We start from the raw sequence: 15,506 nt of genomic DNA on the forward strand, positions 1-15,506 counted from the left end.
TTCTGCTCTGGGGGGTGGGGGAGTCGGTGACTGTCTATTCAATCTATGCTCTTGTCTTATGCACCTTTGATAATGACCTCTCATCATCCTCTGCTCCAAAGAGAAAAGCATGCCTCATTCAACCTATCCAATACGACATGTTTTTTAATCCAGGCAGCATCCTGGTTAATCTCCTCTGTACCTTTTCTAAAGCTTCCATATCTTTCCTATAATGAGGCGAACAGAACTGAACAAAAAATTCCAGCTGTGGTCCAACCAGATTTATAGAATTGTAACATTACTTCGCAGCTCTGAACTCAGTCCCCTGACTAAAGGAGGAAACACACCTCAAGTCCTTCTTAACAATGTTGTCAACTTGCATGGCAACTTGTAGACCTCAAGATCCCTCTTTTCCTAAAAGTCGGGCATCAACCCCATATTTCACCTTCAAATTGAATCCTTCAAAGTGAATCACTGCACACTTTTTTTCAGGTTGAATATTAGAATAAACTTGCTGGGTAGATGTACCTAGAGAAGTTCTACATTACCAGAGTATTGAGCTTCTTGAACAGGTTCTGTCATTTAGCTTATGGAGTTAGGTCATGGTTGATTTGTATATCTATTCCATTTATCCAGCATTGATCCAGGTCCTTCGATGCTGTTTCCAGATACATTGGACTTAAGTTTACTGGGACAGATCAGGACTGGTACATTTTGGCCTAATTAAACAGCTACCCCTATTTGTTTTCCTTGGAAATAGTTGAGGCATAAAGACAAACAGTAATAAATTATGTATTTACAAATGTTTGTAAATGAAATGCAGAACAAATTGTAACTCTACCAATACTGATACAGTACTATAAAACTGTTTTAGTTCCTAATACTTGTAGATGGAAGGATTCATCTACGTCGCATTCTTTTGACTGTAAAGTGAACAAAATCAGCGCAAACATGTAGTGTAGATAATTTTCTGTCTTCATGCAATGCTATCAGCAATTAGATCCTCCATATCTTTTTAACTGTAACAGTTACGATGATTGTCAATACCTTCAGATTCTTTGTAGTGCTTAACATGAAGTAGGGAAATCATTCCCAACCATTTCTGGTATCTACAAGCTTGAATGCTTGAAATCACAGTGAGCAAAACAGTTTGGAATTGTCATCAGAATCGGATTTAGTATCACCAGCATATGTCATGAAATTTATTTCTCAGCAACTATCAGCAACAAAAATTGCTACTTTCTGAAGACAAACACTCAACTGACACTATTTAGAAAACTGTTCACTCAACCATCTAAATGTCACCAACAAGACGAAGATGAAGTTTGCCCTGATCTATGAACCAGCAAGCCCAAGTTGGGATTTATTTGACTGGAGCAGGTGTTACCATGGTGACAAGAGACTGCAGATGATGGAATCTGGAGCATTATGTATATCCCGATACAGGGTCTTGACCTGAACCAGCAACTTCCTTTGCCCCCACAGAGTTACCTGACCCACTGAATTTCTCCAGTGTTTTTTTTTAAAAGCCATAACCATCTTGCCATTGCCCAGCTCAATGCTGAATGATAACTCGAAGCATTCATGTTTAAGGGGAACATGAGGGGGAACTTCTTCACTCAATGTGTGGAATCAGCTGCCAGTGGAAGTGGTAGATGCGGGTTTGATTTCAACATTTAAGAGAAGATTGGATAGGTACATGGATGGAAGGGGTATGGAGGGCTCTTGCAGAATACCAATGAGACTAGGCAGAATAACAGCCCATATGGACTAGATGGGCCAAAGATATCAATAAGATTGAAAGTAGAAGATTGAAGGAAGATTTGATAGAGCTATTCAAAATTATGAGGAATAGATAGGGTAAATGTGAGCAGGATTTTTTCCACTGAAGTTGGGTGAGACAAGAAGTAGAGGTCATGGGTTAAGAGTGGAAGATGAAATATTTAAGGAAAACACGAGGGGGTAACTTCTTCCCTCACAGGACAGTGAGAGTGTGGAATAAGCTGCCAGTGGAAATGGTGGATTGGGGTGTGATTTCTGGACAGAATAGTAATCTTACTGCTCTATCTGGGCTGCCTGCGATGGCAAAATCATTCTCCTATCCATTTAACATAACACCATAATCCTTCACAAAATCAGTAAACAGTAGGGGGAGAAATGAACACATCTCGCTTCACATGGCCTCACCAGTTCCGCTGCCAGATCTCGAAGTCACCAAATCCTTCTGGTTTCACTCACATCATGCATTTTCAGCCCTTTTGAAGCTGAATGAAACCTGCAGATAGTCTTGCAGCTTGTCAAATACGGAATTAAATTAAAAATGGGTATTGAATGTTCCTCTAAAAATGTGGCAGTGATAATCAGGAATTTACCACAAAGCAGGCAACAACACAGCACTGAATTGGTAAATATTGAAAGATGTCATCAAGCCAGCTGGTCTGGAAGCCATATTATTTGACCTCATCATCCAAAGTGCCAAGTTTTGGTGCTTTGTAGCTACCAGACCAGCTATATGCTGAAGAATGGAAAGAGCTCCGGGTAGCATGGGTCCATCTAAGCAAAATCCATTTTTTGTTCTGTAAAATCATGTTTCAATCAACACTAAACTGACAAATGCTGACAATCCAGAGTAACCCAGACAGAATGCTGGTGGAACTCAACATGTCAGGCAGCATCTGTGGCAGGGAGGGGTTCCCAAGTTTTATCATGCCTTGGACCCCAGGTTGGGAGCCCCTGATCTGTGGAGAGGAAAGAACAGTCGATGCTTCGGGCTGAGACCCATCATCAGGACTCCCCCCTTACATGTTGCCTAACCTGCTGAGTTCCACCAGCATTTTGTGTATGTTACTCTTGATGTATAATATTCATTGTTCTGAGGAACAAACAACAGCACTGAGGCACATGGGAACAGAGTTCCTCTGAAGGACACGGAACAGGCCCGTCTGGCCCTTCGAGCCACCCTACCCAGCAAACCCCCAATTTAATCCCAGGACAATTTACAATGACCAGTTAACCCACCAACTGGTACATCTTTGGTCTGTGTGAGGAAACCCATGAGGGGTCACGGGGAGAACGCACAAACGTCTTGTAGAGATTCTGGGAACAAAGCCACTGGTTTTTCTACAAAAAGTGGCATTCAAAGCAAATTTATTATCAAAGTACATGTCACCATATACAACCCTGGGGTTTGTTTTCTGGCGAGGATGCCCATTAATTCCATAATAGAATAATAACCACAATAGGATCAATGAAAGACCACACCAACTTGGCATTGATGTGTCAGTGATCAGAGGATTTCAAGATTTTATGGGAAAGCATTACTGTATACTCTTTTCCAAAAATTTCAAAGCCGTCTGCCACAAAAGTCAGTGATATCTTTAGAACAGCGTTTGTTACTTGAAGTGTCATATTTGGGAAATTATTACCACCAGGAAGCATGACTAACATACAGCTCCATATTTTTATTGAAGTGAGTCAAATAAGAAGCTTGTCTACTGGCAAGGTCTTGCATATTTTGGAGTTTGTTCCTCTGTGCATTTACATTTCCTTCCCTATTTGTGAAGCATGATTAAGACCAATTTCATGTTTTTTCTCTCTCCGCAAGTATGCGTATACATATGCCCTGCATACCAATGTAATTGCTGTATTTAATTCCATCAAATCTTGCCAGCGTTTATATTGATGATGCTGCCTTTATTAAAGTGGCAGGCCCTCCTATTCCATGGAGAGCATTTCGACTGATTTGCATCACCATCTGGTATGGAGACACCACTGCGAAGGATTAGAAAGAGCTGCAGAAGGTTGTAAACTCAGCCAGCTCTGTCGTGGACACCAGCCTCCCCAGCGTAGAGGAAACCTTTAAAAGGTGATTGCCTCAGAAAGGTGGCATCCATCATTAAGGACCCCCACCACCCAAGACAAGCCATCTTCTCATTGCTACCATCAGGGAGGCGGTGGTGCTTGTCCGTCATGTCTAACGATGACAGGAAACCTGTGTGGGCGAGTTTTTAAAGTGGAAAGGCCATTGCACTGGGGCAGTTCCACTCTCTCAGCTTCAGAAATCCAGGTCCAGTGGTATGAACAAGCATCACAAACTGGGGATCCCACTGGATTCCATTCGCCCAGTCTGCTAGAGCTCTGTTCACATGCTAGGGTTCATGGTCATCTTCCCCTTCCTTTCTACCCCTCCCCCAACTCCCCATCCAACCTTCTTATTTTGTTTTTTAACTCTTCCTTTCCAGTCATGATAAAGGGTCTCAGCCCTAAATGCCAATGTTTATTTGTTTCCATTAATGCCGCCTGTCTGTTCAGAAATCTGATGGTGGAAGAGAAGAAGCTGTGTCTCTCGTACCGGGGTATGAGGCCGCCAGCAGCCCTCACCTGATTTAGCCTTCCTTTTGAAGCTGTGTACCCGGTGTGGCCATTATCCCATGCAATCGGGGAGAGGTACAAGTCCCTAAAGACACAAGTTTTAGGAACACCTCCTCCTCCACCATCAGATTTCTGAATGGACAATAAAGCAAAAACACAAGATTCTGCAGTTACTAGAAATCCAGAGCAGTGTACTCAGAATGAAGGAGGATCTCAACAGGTCAGGAGGCATTAATGGAAATGAATAAGTGTTTGAATTTAGGGACAAGACCCTTTCTCAAGACTGGAAAGGAAGGGGCAGGGAAAAGCCAAAATAAGGTGGGGAAGAAGACGGTGAACATTGAACTCTACCTCAATGTTTTTGCTCTTGTTTTGCAATACTTAGATATATTCTTAATATATTGTAATTTATAGTTTGTGTACCGTGCTGCCTCAAATCAACAAATTGCATGGCATGTCTCTGAACTTTGTTTATTTAGCATGACAAATTAATTTGGTACTTGTATTAAGTTAAACTTACATCCCTGTTGTGCTAATGAGGTTTAGGGCAGTAATGAGGGTCCTCCATCAGTCTTGGTGGTGTTCATTGTACCAGTAACTTCCTTTCAGTTTTCACAACTGTCAGCCGTGCAAGTCTCTGGTGGAGACTCAGGAATACCATCGCACTCAGATGTAGAAGGATTCTTTATTGTTGTTTCCGTAACAATTTTGTTTTACCAATCAGGATTTTTGGCCCTAAGCTGAAGACTTGAACCTGTAGGACTGGTGGACCACTCTTGGTCTGTCCTCTACCCTTTGACCTGTTTGACATGGTGACCGTACCAAGAGCCAAAGCTAAAAGCCCTTACTCCAGTCAGCATAGCTCTTTTGGTCATTAAGGCACGCACAACTCCAAACCACGACAAGGTTGTGGTCATCTTGGAGGATGTTAAGTCAAAAAGGAGACCTTTATTCTTCCTAATCACAATCTTATTGGGTTTCCTTTCTGAGTTTTCAACAACCACAATGGTTCACTCTTGAGAGGAATCAAACAGCTATCTATTATGTAAATGAAGAGCTATTGCAGATAATAAAGTACAGAGACACCTACGTGTTCTTGTACATGAATTGCAAAATGTTAGCTGGCAGACAAGTACAGCAATTGGTTTGGAAGGCACATGGCATATTGGAAGTAATCCAAAATGGCTTTGGTGGGCTAATTCCAGGATGAGAGGTCTATCTTGTCACAAGTAGTTAAATGAACTAGAAGCACTTTCTTTAGTGTTTATAGGAGTGAGGAGCGTTCTTATTAATACATATAAAGTCCTTTCTAGGGGCATGATGGTGTCAATGGAGATGAGAAGACTGCAGATACTGGACTCAGGCAACAAACCTGCTGGAGGAATTTGGCAGGTCGAGCAGCATCTGTTGATGGGGGGAGGGGGCGGAGAATACTTGTTAACTTGGGTGACAATATTGTGGTTATTCTGTTAGTACGGTTATAGGCACTACTCATATAAGGTGGTGAGTATCTGGTATTCTCAGTTCCATAGGGCCCTTACCTAGTTATCTTCTGCAAATGAAGATTGGATTGCCATTTTACTGAACGCTTCTGCCCAGCTCGCAAGAGTTGGCCCTTCCAACTCCCCAAAGTTTGTTTTGTATCCCTCTCTCACTCCCGCACTGACTTGTCTTCGAGCTGATTCTGGGTCTCCAACTAATCCACACTGACCCAACAAAGCTTCATAGTAACTGTAAGGGACAGCACCTAGTAGGCACATTGTAGCTTTACAGACAACATCGATTTGTGTGAAGTTGTTGAAGTCAGCCCTCCCCCCTCCTCCCTCCTCCCTCCTCCACTAGTAATTCCATCTTTCATTCGTCATTTCTTCTTTCCAGATTCTTCATCCTTTACCACCTTCCATTGGGCAGAAAATGCAAAAGCCTGAAAACGAGTACCGTCGTGCACAAAGACAGCTTCGACCCCACCCCAATAAAACTATTAAATGGTCCGCTAGTATGATCAGGTGTCAGGTGGACCCTTGACATCACTATCTACCTCACTGTGATTTTGCACCTTATTGTTTACTTGCACTGCACTTTCTTTGTAGCTGTTAAATTTTATTCTGCATTGTTGTTTTACTTCGATCTACCTCGATCCACTGTGTGATGATCTGATCTATATGAACAGTATGCAGTATAAACTTTTCATTTTAGATGTGACAATAATATACTCACTCCAATTCCATTTTGCTAACACCAACTAGATTTGTTACCCTCCCCCATCTGGCTCCATCTATCCGTCACCCACCTACTCATCCACCTGGGTTGCTTCTTCCTTGTCCTACCCTTCTTTTCCACTCTCCCAAATGCAAATCATCTCTTTTCTATCGGTCTCCACTTGCTACCTTACAGTCTCTGTTCTGTCACACACCCCCACCTCCTTTCCTCTTCCCACCTGGCAACATCTGCCCCATATTTTCCCTTGTTTGTTTTCACCTCTCACCCACCAACCTCAATCAATAAATGCGCTCACCATCCACCCCCTCCATTCCTGATTCCACCTGTCACCAATGCCAGTCTCTGCCTCACCACCCCCCCCCCACTCCGTCTCATCACTTTATACTGGCAGCTTGATGATCTACCAGCACATGGAGATGTCCGTGGGAGAATGCTGCCGACTGGCACATTCTCGGCTGCAGGAGTACGTGCTGAGGGACGCACTGAAACTCGGTGCAGCCACCGCAAGGGCCCGGTGGGGAAGGACCACGGTTTAGGTTTCTTCACCCGCGGGAGAGGGAGGGGTCGGGTGGCGGGGAGTATACCCCTCAACAATGATGTGGTAAGGTGAACAACTGGAGGGCCACGTGGGTGGCCATAAGTACGGATATGTACTGACTTTAATGGAAACGTATGTAAAGGATGGAAAGTTATTGAATGGTTTATTGTATATATTATGTATTTATTTTTGGATGAAGTATATTTTGAAATATAAAAAAAATCACTTTATACTGGCCATCTTCCCTCCACACTCCGTCCTCAACCTGGAATGTCATCCATTCCTTTGTCTCCACTGACACCTCTTGACCCACAGAGCTCCAATGGTTTGTGACTTTGCCCCAGATTTCATGATTTGTCTTCACTTCTGTCTGTGTCAGTAACTTTGCTTAGTTCCGGTTGTAATTCTCCCTCAACACCTCCCCCTTCCCACATGCCCTTTGCTTGTTTTGTGCTTGGAGACTTTGAAATAAGGTTCAAGATTGTTTTATGTTGTTTCCAGTACGCAAGTGTAAAGGAGAACAAAATAATTATTACTTTGGATGCAATGCTCCACAAAAAAAACAGATAAAGAACACAATAATAAAAAACAATAAATAATAAATATGTAAGATAGCTTGTATGCATTGATTGTATATCCATAACGTGATGCCAGGCACAGGAGTGTCTGTACATAGGTGACTGACAGGAAATTATAAAGTATTGGTGCTGGGGTATATGGAGGGGTGCGCTACTATGTGAAAGTGCTGATCAGCCATACTGCTTGGAGAAAGTAATGTTTTTTTTAATTTCATTGCGATAGCATAGAATAGACCCTTTCAGCTCTTCGAGCTCTCACCCTCCCCCCACCTTCTTTACAGAGCCTCTGCCCCTTCCCTCTTCAGTCCTGACGAAAGGTTCCGGCCCGAAACGTTGACTGATCGTTTCCACGGATGCTGCCCGACCTGGCTGAGTTCCTCCAGCGTGTTGTGAGCGTTGCTTTGACCCCAGCAATCCCCCAAGTTCATCCTAGCCAACTTACAATAACAAATTAATCTACCAGCCGGTATGTCTTTGGACTGTGGGAGGAAACCCACACAGTCATGGGGAAAAGATACAAACTCCTTAGAGGCAACGGCGAGAATTGAGCCCAAGCCCCTGTAAAATGTAGTGCTAACCACAATGCTACCGTGCCACTTCTCCCCTCCCCCAGTATTGGAGGAGCTCAGGCGGTCAAGAAGCATCAGTGGAGTAAAAGGAACAGTTAACATTTCCGGTTGAGTCTAGTGGTCCTGGTGTGGATGCTACCTGGGCTGTCCTCCCCGCTGGAAGTGGGACAAGCACATGATGAGCAGGGTGGGCGGGGGGGGGGGGGGTTCTTAGACCATAAGTCGATAAGACAAAGGAGCAGAATTAGGCCATTCGGCCCATTGAGTCTGCTCCGCCATTTTATCATGAGCTGATCCATTTTATCCTATTTAGTCCCACTGCCCCGCCTTTTCACCATAACATTTAATGCCCTGGCTACTCAGATACCTATCAATCTCTGCCTTAAATACACCCAATGACTTGGCCTCCACTGCTGCCCGTGGCAACAAATTCCATAGATTCACCACCCTCTGACTAAAAAATATTTTTCGCATTTCTGTTCTGAAAGGGCGCCCTTCAATCCTGAAGTCATACCCTCTCGTACTAGACTCCCCCATCATGGGAAACAACTTTGCCACATCCACTCTGTCCATGCCTTTTAACATTCGAAATGTTTCTATGAGGTCTCCCTTCATTCTTCTAAACTCCAAGGAATACAGTCCAAGAGCGGACAAACGTTCCTCATATGTTAACCCTCTCATTCCCGGAATCATTCTACTGAATCTTCTCTGTACCCTCTCCAACGTCAGCACATCCTTTCTTAAATAAGGAGACCAAAACTGCCCACAGTACTCCAAGTGAGGTCTCACCAGCGCCTTATAGAGCCTCAACATCACATCCCTGCTCCTATACTCTATTCCTCTAGAAATGAATGCCAACATTGCATTCGCCTTCTTCACTACCGACTCAACCTGGAGGTTAACTTTAAGGGAATCCTGTACGAGGACTCCCAAGTCCCGTTGCATCTCAGAACTTTGAATTCTTTCCCCATTTAAATAATAGTCTGCCCGTTTATTTTTTCTGCCAAAGTGCATAACCATACACTTTCCAACATTGTACTTCATTTGCCACTTCTCTGCCCATTCTTCCAATCTATCCAAGTCTCTCTGCAGACTCTCCGTTTCCTCAGCACTACCGGCCCCTCCACCTATCTTCGTATCATCAGCAAACTTAGCCACAAAGCCATCTATTCCATAATCCAGATCGTTGATGTACAATGTAAAAAGAAGCGGCCCCAACACTGATCCCTGTGGAACACCACTGGTAGCCGGCAGCCAACCAGAATAGGATCCCTTTATTCCCACTCTCTGTTTCCTGCCAATCAGCCAACGCTCTATCCACGTATGTAACTTTCCTGTAATTCCATGGGCTCTTGTGAAGCAGCCTCATGTGTGGCACCTTGTCAAAGGCCTTCTGAAAATCCAAATATACAACATCCACTGCATCTCCCTTGTCTAGCCTACTGGTAATTTCCTGAAAAAATTGTAATAGGTTTGTCAGGCAGGATTTTCCTTTAAGGAATCCATGCTGAGTTCTGCCTATCTTGTCATATGCCTCCAGGTACTCTGTAACCTCATCCTTGACAATCGACTCCAACAACTTCCCAACCACCGACGTCAAGCTAACAGGTCTATAATTTCCCTTTTGCTTCCTTGCCCCCTTCTTAAATAGCGGAGTGACATTTGCAGTTTTCCAGTCTTCCGGAACCATGCCAGAATCTATCGACTTTTGAAAGATCATCGCTAATGCCTCCGCAATCTCCACATGATGTTACTGGTCTCCAAAAGAAGTTTAATATTCCTTGGCTGAAACGTGATTTGGAGCTGGCAGAATAGTTAAGATCTGACACCCTTCTCATACAGCAGATCGCCAGTCGCTATCCACCAACAGTAACATAATAGTGCCTTTGCGTGATCTTTTTTTTGGCCAATCAATTCTGTGAAATTTATAAATGGAACAGGCAATGTTGGTAACGGCTTTTTTTCGGTTTTGGTAGAGGTGGCTAAGTTCAGGTGGTGGTGTGAATGGGATGGGAGAGCAGAGGAGATCAAAGGGTTCCTTTTTACCTTCTCTATCATTCCCTCCTAATATCTTCACACAGTTTAATGAGTCAGTTCTGTTACTATTTAACCGTTCCTTTCACAGTGTAAAATTTTCCATCTCAGGCAAGCCATTGAAATCAAGTGGGTGTTAAATGGAATTACTGCTGATGGAAACTATGTGCAGAACCAATGATAACACAGCTGCCAGGCAGCATCAGCTGTTTTTTCCATCTTCCCGTGCAAAGCCAAGCTGATTAGCATAGATATCTGACCAAGTGCTGATGTCACTACTTTCCATTCGAAGTTCATTTTGTCCCAGTTGGAACTTGCTGGTTTTGTTCAAGAATTTGCTGTCTCACACTGGAAATCTCCTGAGGGTAATCACTCAAGTCTATATAAGCCAGAGTAGTGCACGGCAGCTTGTGAGTCATAACCACCACATTGGATCAACAGCCTTGAAACTCCTTTGCAGTTATTCAAGCTGTGACCAGCGACACCATGCATCTGCAAAGCCTTAAGTGCAACAGGATTCTGATTGCTTGTTTGCCTGACAATGAAGTTTTCACAGATGGTGATTTACGGGTAAGGAGTGGGCTCAACTATATTTCAAGAAAACAGCTCGATGTTGGCAGTCTAGTTTCAATTTATTGTGCTGATCCGGAATTGGTTTAATGGACCTGATAGATACAAGTGGCAGTGAGAATGTTTGGAATTTAACTTGTACGCCACGCGCTAATGCAGTGTGTACTCCTGTTGGAAACTGATGTTAGGGATATCTTGCATTGACTTCTTAATACTCTGCCCATCACTGATGTGGGATGAAGGACTAACTGCAGAGTTTGATCCTCTGTTGCAAAATTCTTTTCTTGTGTTCCTATGAGTTTAGTACATTTTAGGAAAAGATGGAATTGTGCACGAAGATAGCGAATTTTGTCTTGATGCTGCTGGCGGGGTTATTATGTGAAAACAAAGTAATGTCTTTTTGTGAAATTGAGGCGCAAGGTTGCAATGGCTTGTAAACTGCCCATTGGTTTCAGGTCATGTACTGATCATGGAAAAGAGGCTACACTACAAGTGCAGAATAGTGATTGTTGGAATATTAAGTATTTGCGAGGAGATGACAAGAAAATAGGAATATCCTGTTAAAATTGTCCCCCAGGAAGAAGCTTGCTTCATTAAATGAGCCATTCAAAATAAAACCATCAGTACTTAAATTGTTAATGTAGCTGAAGATGTTCGCCAGTAAAAAAAATTATGAATAGATTCCCTGAGTAAATCTAAAATTAGCTTAAAGATTTGTGTACGTTGGGTTAAAAATTATTTTACATTGAAAATATCCTGAGGGGTATAAACGTAATGCTGGTTTAACCTCGTTACAGTTTGACTTTTAATTTCATGTGTTGTGTCCTTTTTGTACTGTGTATTGATGTTGATTTTGATACATCAGAAATGTGAACAAATTTTATTATTTTGTGCTTGTGAAAGGAATTTTTTCCATTTGAAAGTGAAGCTTGAAGTTGCCATGACTAAATCTGACAATTGGAACTTAACACTGGTGTACATGAAGCCAAAATGTCCATTAGGAAATAACCAACTTTTTTTTTCTTGTGTAACATGCTGGGTAAATCGTTCATGGAACATAGAATACAGTACAGGAACAGGTCCTTCAGCCCACTGTTATGCCAAACCAATTAATTAGTAATCGAAAGACAATGAATCCCTTCTGCCAACACGTTTCCATATTCTTCCATTTCACTCATTCATGTGCCTATCTGATCATCTCTTTAAAGTCCATTTCTGCCTCTGCTACTACCCCCAGTGCTCCTCACTGTCTCCTTTGAAGTTACCCCCCTCACCTTAAATTAGCCTGGTGTTTGGTATTTCAATCCTATAAACTGCTATTAGATCGCCCCTCAGCCTCCACCCCTCCAGAGAAAGCAACCCAAGTTTGTCCAAACTGTTATTAAACATGCCTTCTAATCCAGGCAACATCCTGGTAAGCCTTGTCTGCACCCTCTCCAAAGCTTTGACGTCCTTCCTGTAATGGGATAACCAAAACTGTGTGCAGTACTCCTGTTATGGCCTAACCAGAATTTTATAAAGCTGCAACTTATCATCCTGACTTTTGATCTCAGACACTCAACTAATAAAGGCCAGCATGCCATATGCCGTCTTAACCGCCTTATCAAATACCTGTGGAACCACTTTCAGGGAGCTGTGAACTTGGACCCCAAGTTCAGTCTGTTGATCAACACTGATAATGATCTTGCCCGTAGTAGTGTATTGTCTCTTTGCATTTGACCCACCAAGGTACAACCCTTCTCAATTGGCCAGGCTAAACTCCATCTGCCATTTCTCCGTCCAGGGTGGTCTGCAGATAACAAATGATGAAGGTAGATTGAATTGAACTGAATATGCCTGGATTCTTTTAATTTGTTTTATATATTCTGTTTCTTTAAATGATTTTCTATATACCTTGCCTGTCTGTGGGAAGACAAATCACAGGGTTGTATTCTGCATACATACTTTGATAATAAATGTACTTTAAATCCTTGAATCATATCTGCAATGGATCTGTATCCTGATGTATTCTTAGTCAGTCTACGCCATCCACAACACCACCAATCTAAGTAATATTTATTTAATAGTGATGGGCGAAATAACACTAGAATATTAAAACAAGATCAAGTCATACAGGCCCTGTGCCTACATCAGTAAGACCGTGGCTAATCTTTTATTTCAATGTGCTTTGTTACACTAACCAATTCCCTTGAATTTCCTTAATATCCAGTAACAACCCCCCCCCCGATAACTGTCTAGTCACGGTTGAGTTTAGTGTCATGTGCACAACATGTATGTATAGGTACAATGGAAAGCTTATTTGCAGCCACATCATATACTTAATAGTATTCAAAAGGCCAAGTAAATTAAGCATAAATTATACTGTTTTTATAAGAAAGGACATTTATACACAGTGACTAAACCTCCACAGCACTCATGGGTAGCTAATTCCAAGGATTCATTATCTTTTTGGATACAACCAATTTTTTTCCCCCCAACTTCGTCAAGAAAAAAGCTTAGAAAAATAGAGGGCTATGGGTAACCCTAGGTGATTTCTAAAGTAAGTACATGTTCAGCACAGCATTGTGGGCTGAAGGGCCTGTATTGTGCTGTAGGTTTTCTATGTTTCTAAAAGCTGATCCAGTGTTCTGAGACTGTGACTCCTGGTTCAAAACCACCAGCTGGAGGAAAAGCCATCATTTCATCTACTCGTTTTGAGTTCTCCAAAAAAAAAAAAATTGGGAGTGTTTCTGTGCAATGACCTCTAATTCTGCTGAACCTGAGAGAGTGTGGGCCCATTGTTCCTCATGGGATGAACCTTCCTCCTCGTCCCCCGCTTGCAACCAAAAACTGAATCAATCTAATGGAGCTTTTGCCGTATGCCCTCGATCACAAATGTCCTTCAGAGAGGGAGAGAGCTGTATTTACACACACAGCGTGTATTTGTTGAGCATCCAGGCCATGCTCTCTTCTCACTGTTTCCACTGGGAAGGAATTATAGGGGTCCTGGGCCCCACACCACCAGGTTCAGGAACAATCATTACCCTACAGCCATCAGGCTCCCGAACCAGCCTGGATAACTTCATTCACCTCCACTCTGAACTGATTCCACAACCTACAGACTCACTTTCAAGGCCCGATAACTCATGTTCTCAGTATTTTTTTTGCACAATTTGTCTTTTGCACATTGTTAGTCAGTCTTTGTTTATGTATAGTTTTAAATAAATTTTATTGTATTTTTATTCATGTGAATGCAAAAAGGAGTCTTATGGTGACATATGTTCTTTGATACTAAATTTACTTTGAACTTTGAGTAAAGACATTCCGTGAGACGGGGGCAACAAGCTGACTAGATATGTAACGAGCTAAGGTGTTGGGGGAGGCAGGTGAGATATTTCAGCTGCAGTAACTGGGAGCAGATGGAAATTATTATAATTCATGTGCTTACAACTGCAAGGAGTACCTGCAACTCGAGTAACTCAGCTCAGTTAGAAACTTGGATGCCATAATGCACAAGAGAGGGAGGAAGCAGTCAGAGCACTTTGTTCCAAGAGACTGGTCAACCCCTTGGATGAAGTGCTGTAGGACTGGGTGGTCAGGAATGATAGAAGAGATTTGACTAAGTGAATGGTATGGAGATACAAAAGATGAGAACCCTGTTGCACTTGTCCAGTGGATACAGGGTTCTTATAGCATAAGTGGACAGGCAGAGATTGCAAGAGGGGTGAGTGAATGACGACCTCACCAAGATATGGTAGACGATTTGACTTGGGAATGACAAGGAATCGTGTGATGATAGGGAACTAGCTAGCCTGAAGACTGTGTTTCTCCAGTGCCAGGACATCTCTGGGCTGGCCAACACCAGAGCAGTAGATGATGTATATATTTGTGTGTGCTGTAGGGAAACCACAGTCATGGGGTAAAGTCCTGCTGAAGGAAAATGAGCAACTAGTCAATTTTTTTTAGAAAGGAGAAATTACCAAGATAATTATCATGGGATCACTGTTTAAGCCACTTGCAAATTAGCGTATCGTCAGAGTTTTAATGCTCAGTTCAAAGATTGATAGGAAACTGGGTTTTGTTTTTTTGGGGTCAGTGCTAGGGGGAAAGAGGTGGCTTTTGTGTTGCAGAGGTTTTACTGGAATCTGGGTAGGTGTAGTGGTGGAAAAGGAGTGGGGGGGGTGTTCTCTTCAGGGGAATTTTAAAATGTTAACGGGAAATTATAGTGCAGTGTAGGGACATTGACAATAATAACCAGAGTTAATCAGAAACAAACAAACATAGTGTAACTCCTGTTGGAGGGAGCAGAGAAAAAAAATAATAAATACCATTTTTAAATGAAAGTATATTTGTAACAATATACATGGGCAAAAAGTACCAATAGATGTCTGTTAACCATTTCAGAAAGTGGCCAGTGTCAGGATGTCATTATTTAGAGCATTGAACAGAACAGCACAGGAACAGGATTTCAGCCCATAGTATTATGCTGAACCAGCTAAAACGAAAACTTAAGAATCCCCAAAAACTAATCCCTCCTACATGTATGATGTCCACATCCCTCCATCTTCCTCATTTATGTGCCTATCTAAACGTCTCTTACCATGCCAGGCAATGCATTCCAGACATCCACCACTCTGTGGGGGAGAGAGGAGAAACAACTTGCCCCTC

The 15,506-nt window shown here is 42.5% G+C and overlaps 1 protein-coding gene across 2 annotated transcripts in view; it reads left to right on the plus strand.

Annotated features, from left to right (window-relative positions):
• The window catches only part of LOC140198817 (calcipressin-1-like), a 98,413-nt gene that overhangs the window by 65,146 nt on the left and 17,761 nt on the right, over positions 1–15,506 (plus strand). The window contains exon 1 of one of the 2 annotated variants that reach the window (XM_072259885.1): positions 10,691–10,859. The exons of the other annotated variant lie outside the window; for it this stretch is intronic. Within the exon in view, the coding sequence (XP_072115986.1) occupies positions 10,776–10,859 (84 nt within the window). The 5' untranslated portion in view covers positions 10,691–10,775. Of the gene's footprint in view, positions 1–10,690; positions 10,860–15,506 lie in introns of those variants that run through there. 2 annotated transcript variants of the gene reach the window in all.

The sequence above is a fragment of the Mobula birostris genome, chromosome 6, assembly GCF_030028105.1.
Source record: "Mobula birostris isolate sMobBir1 chromosome 6, sMobBir1.hap1, whole genome shotgun sequence".
In the NCBI taxonomy this organism is placed as follows: domain Eukaryota; kingdom Metazoa; phylum Chordata; class Chondrichthyes; order Myliobatiformes; family Myliobatidae; genus Mobula; species Mobula birostris.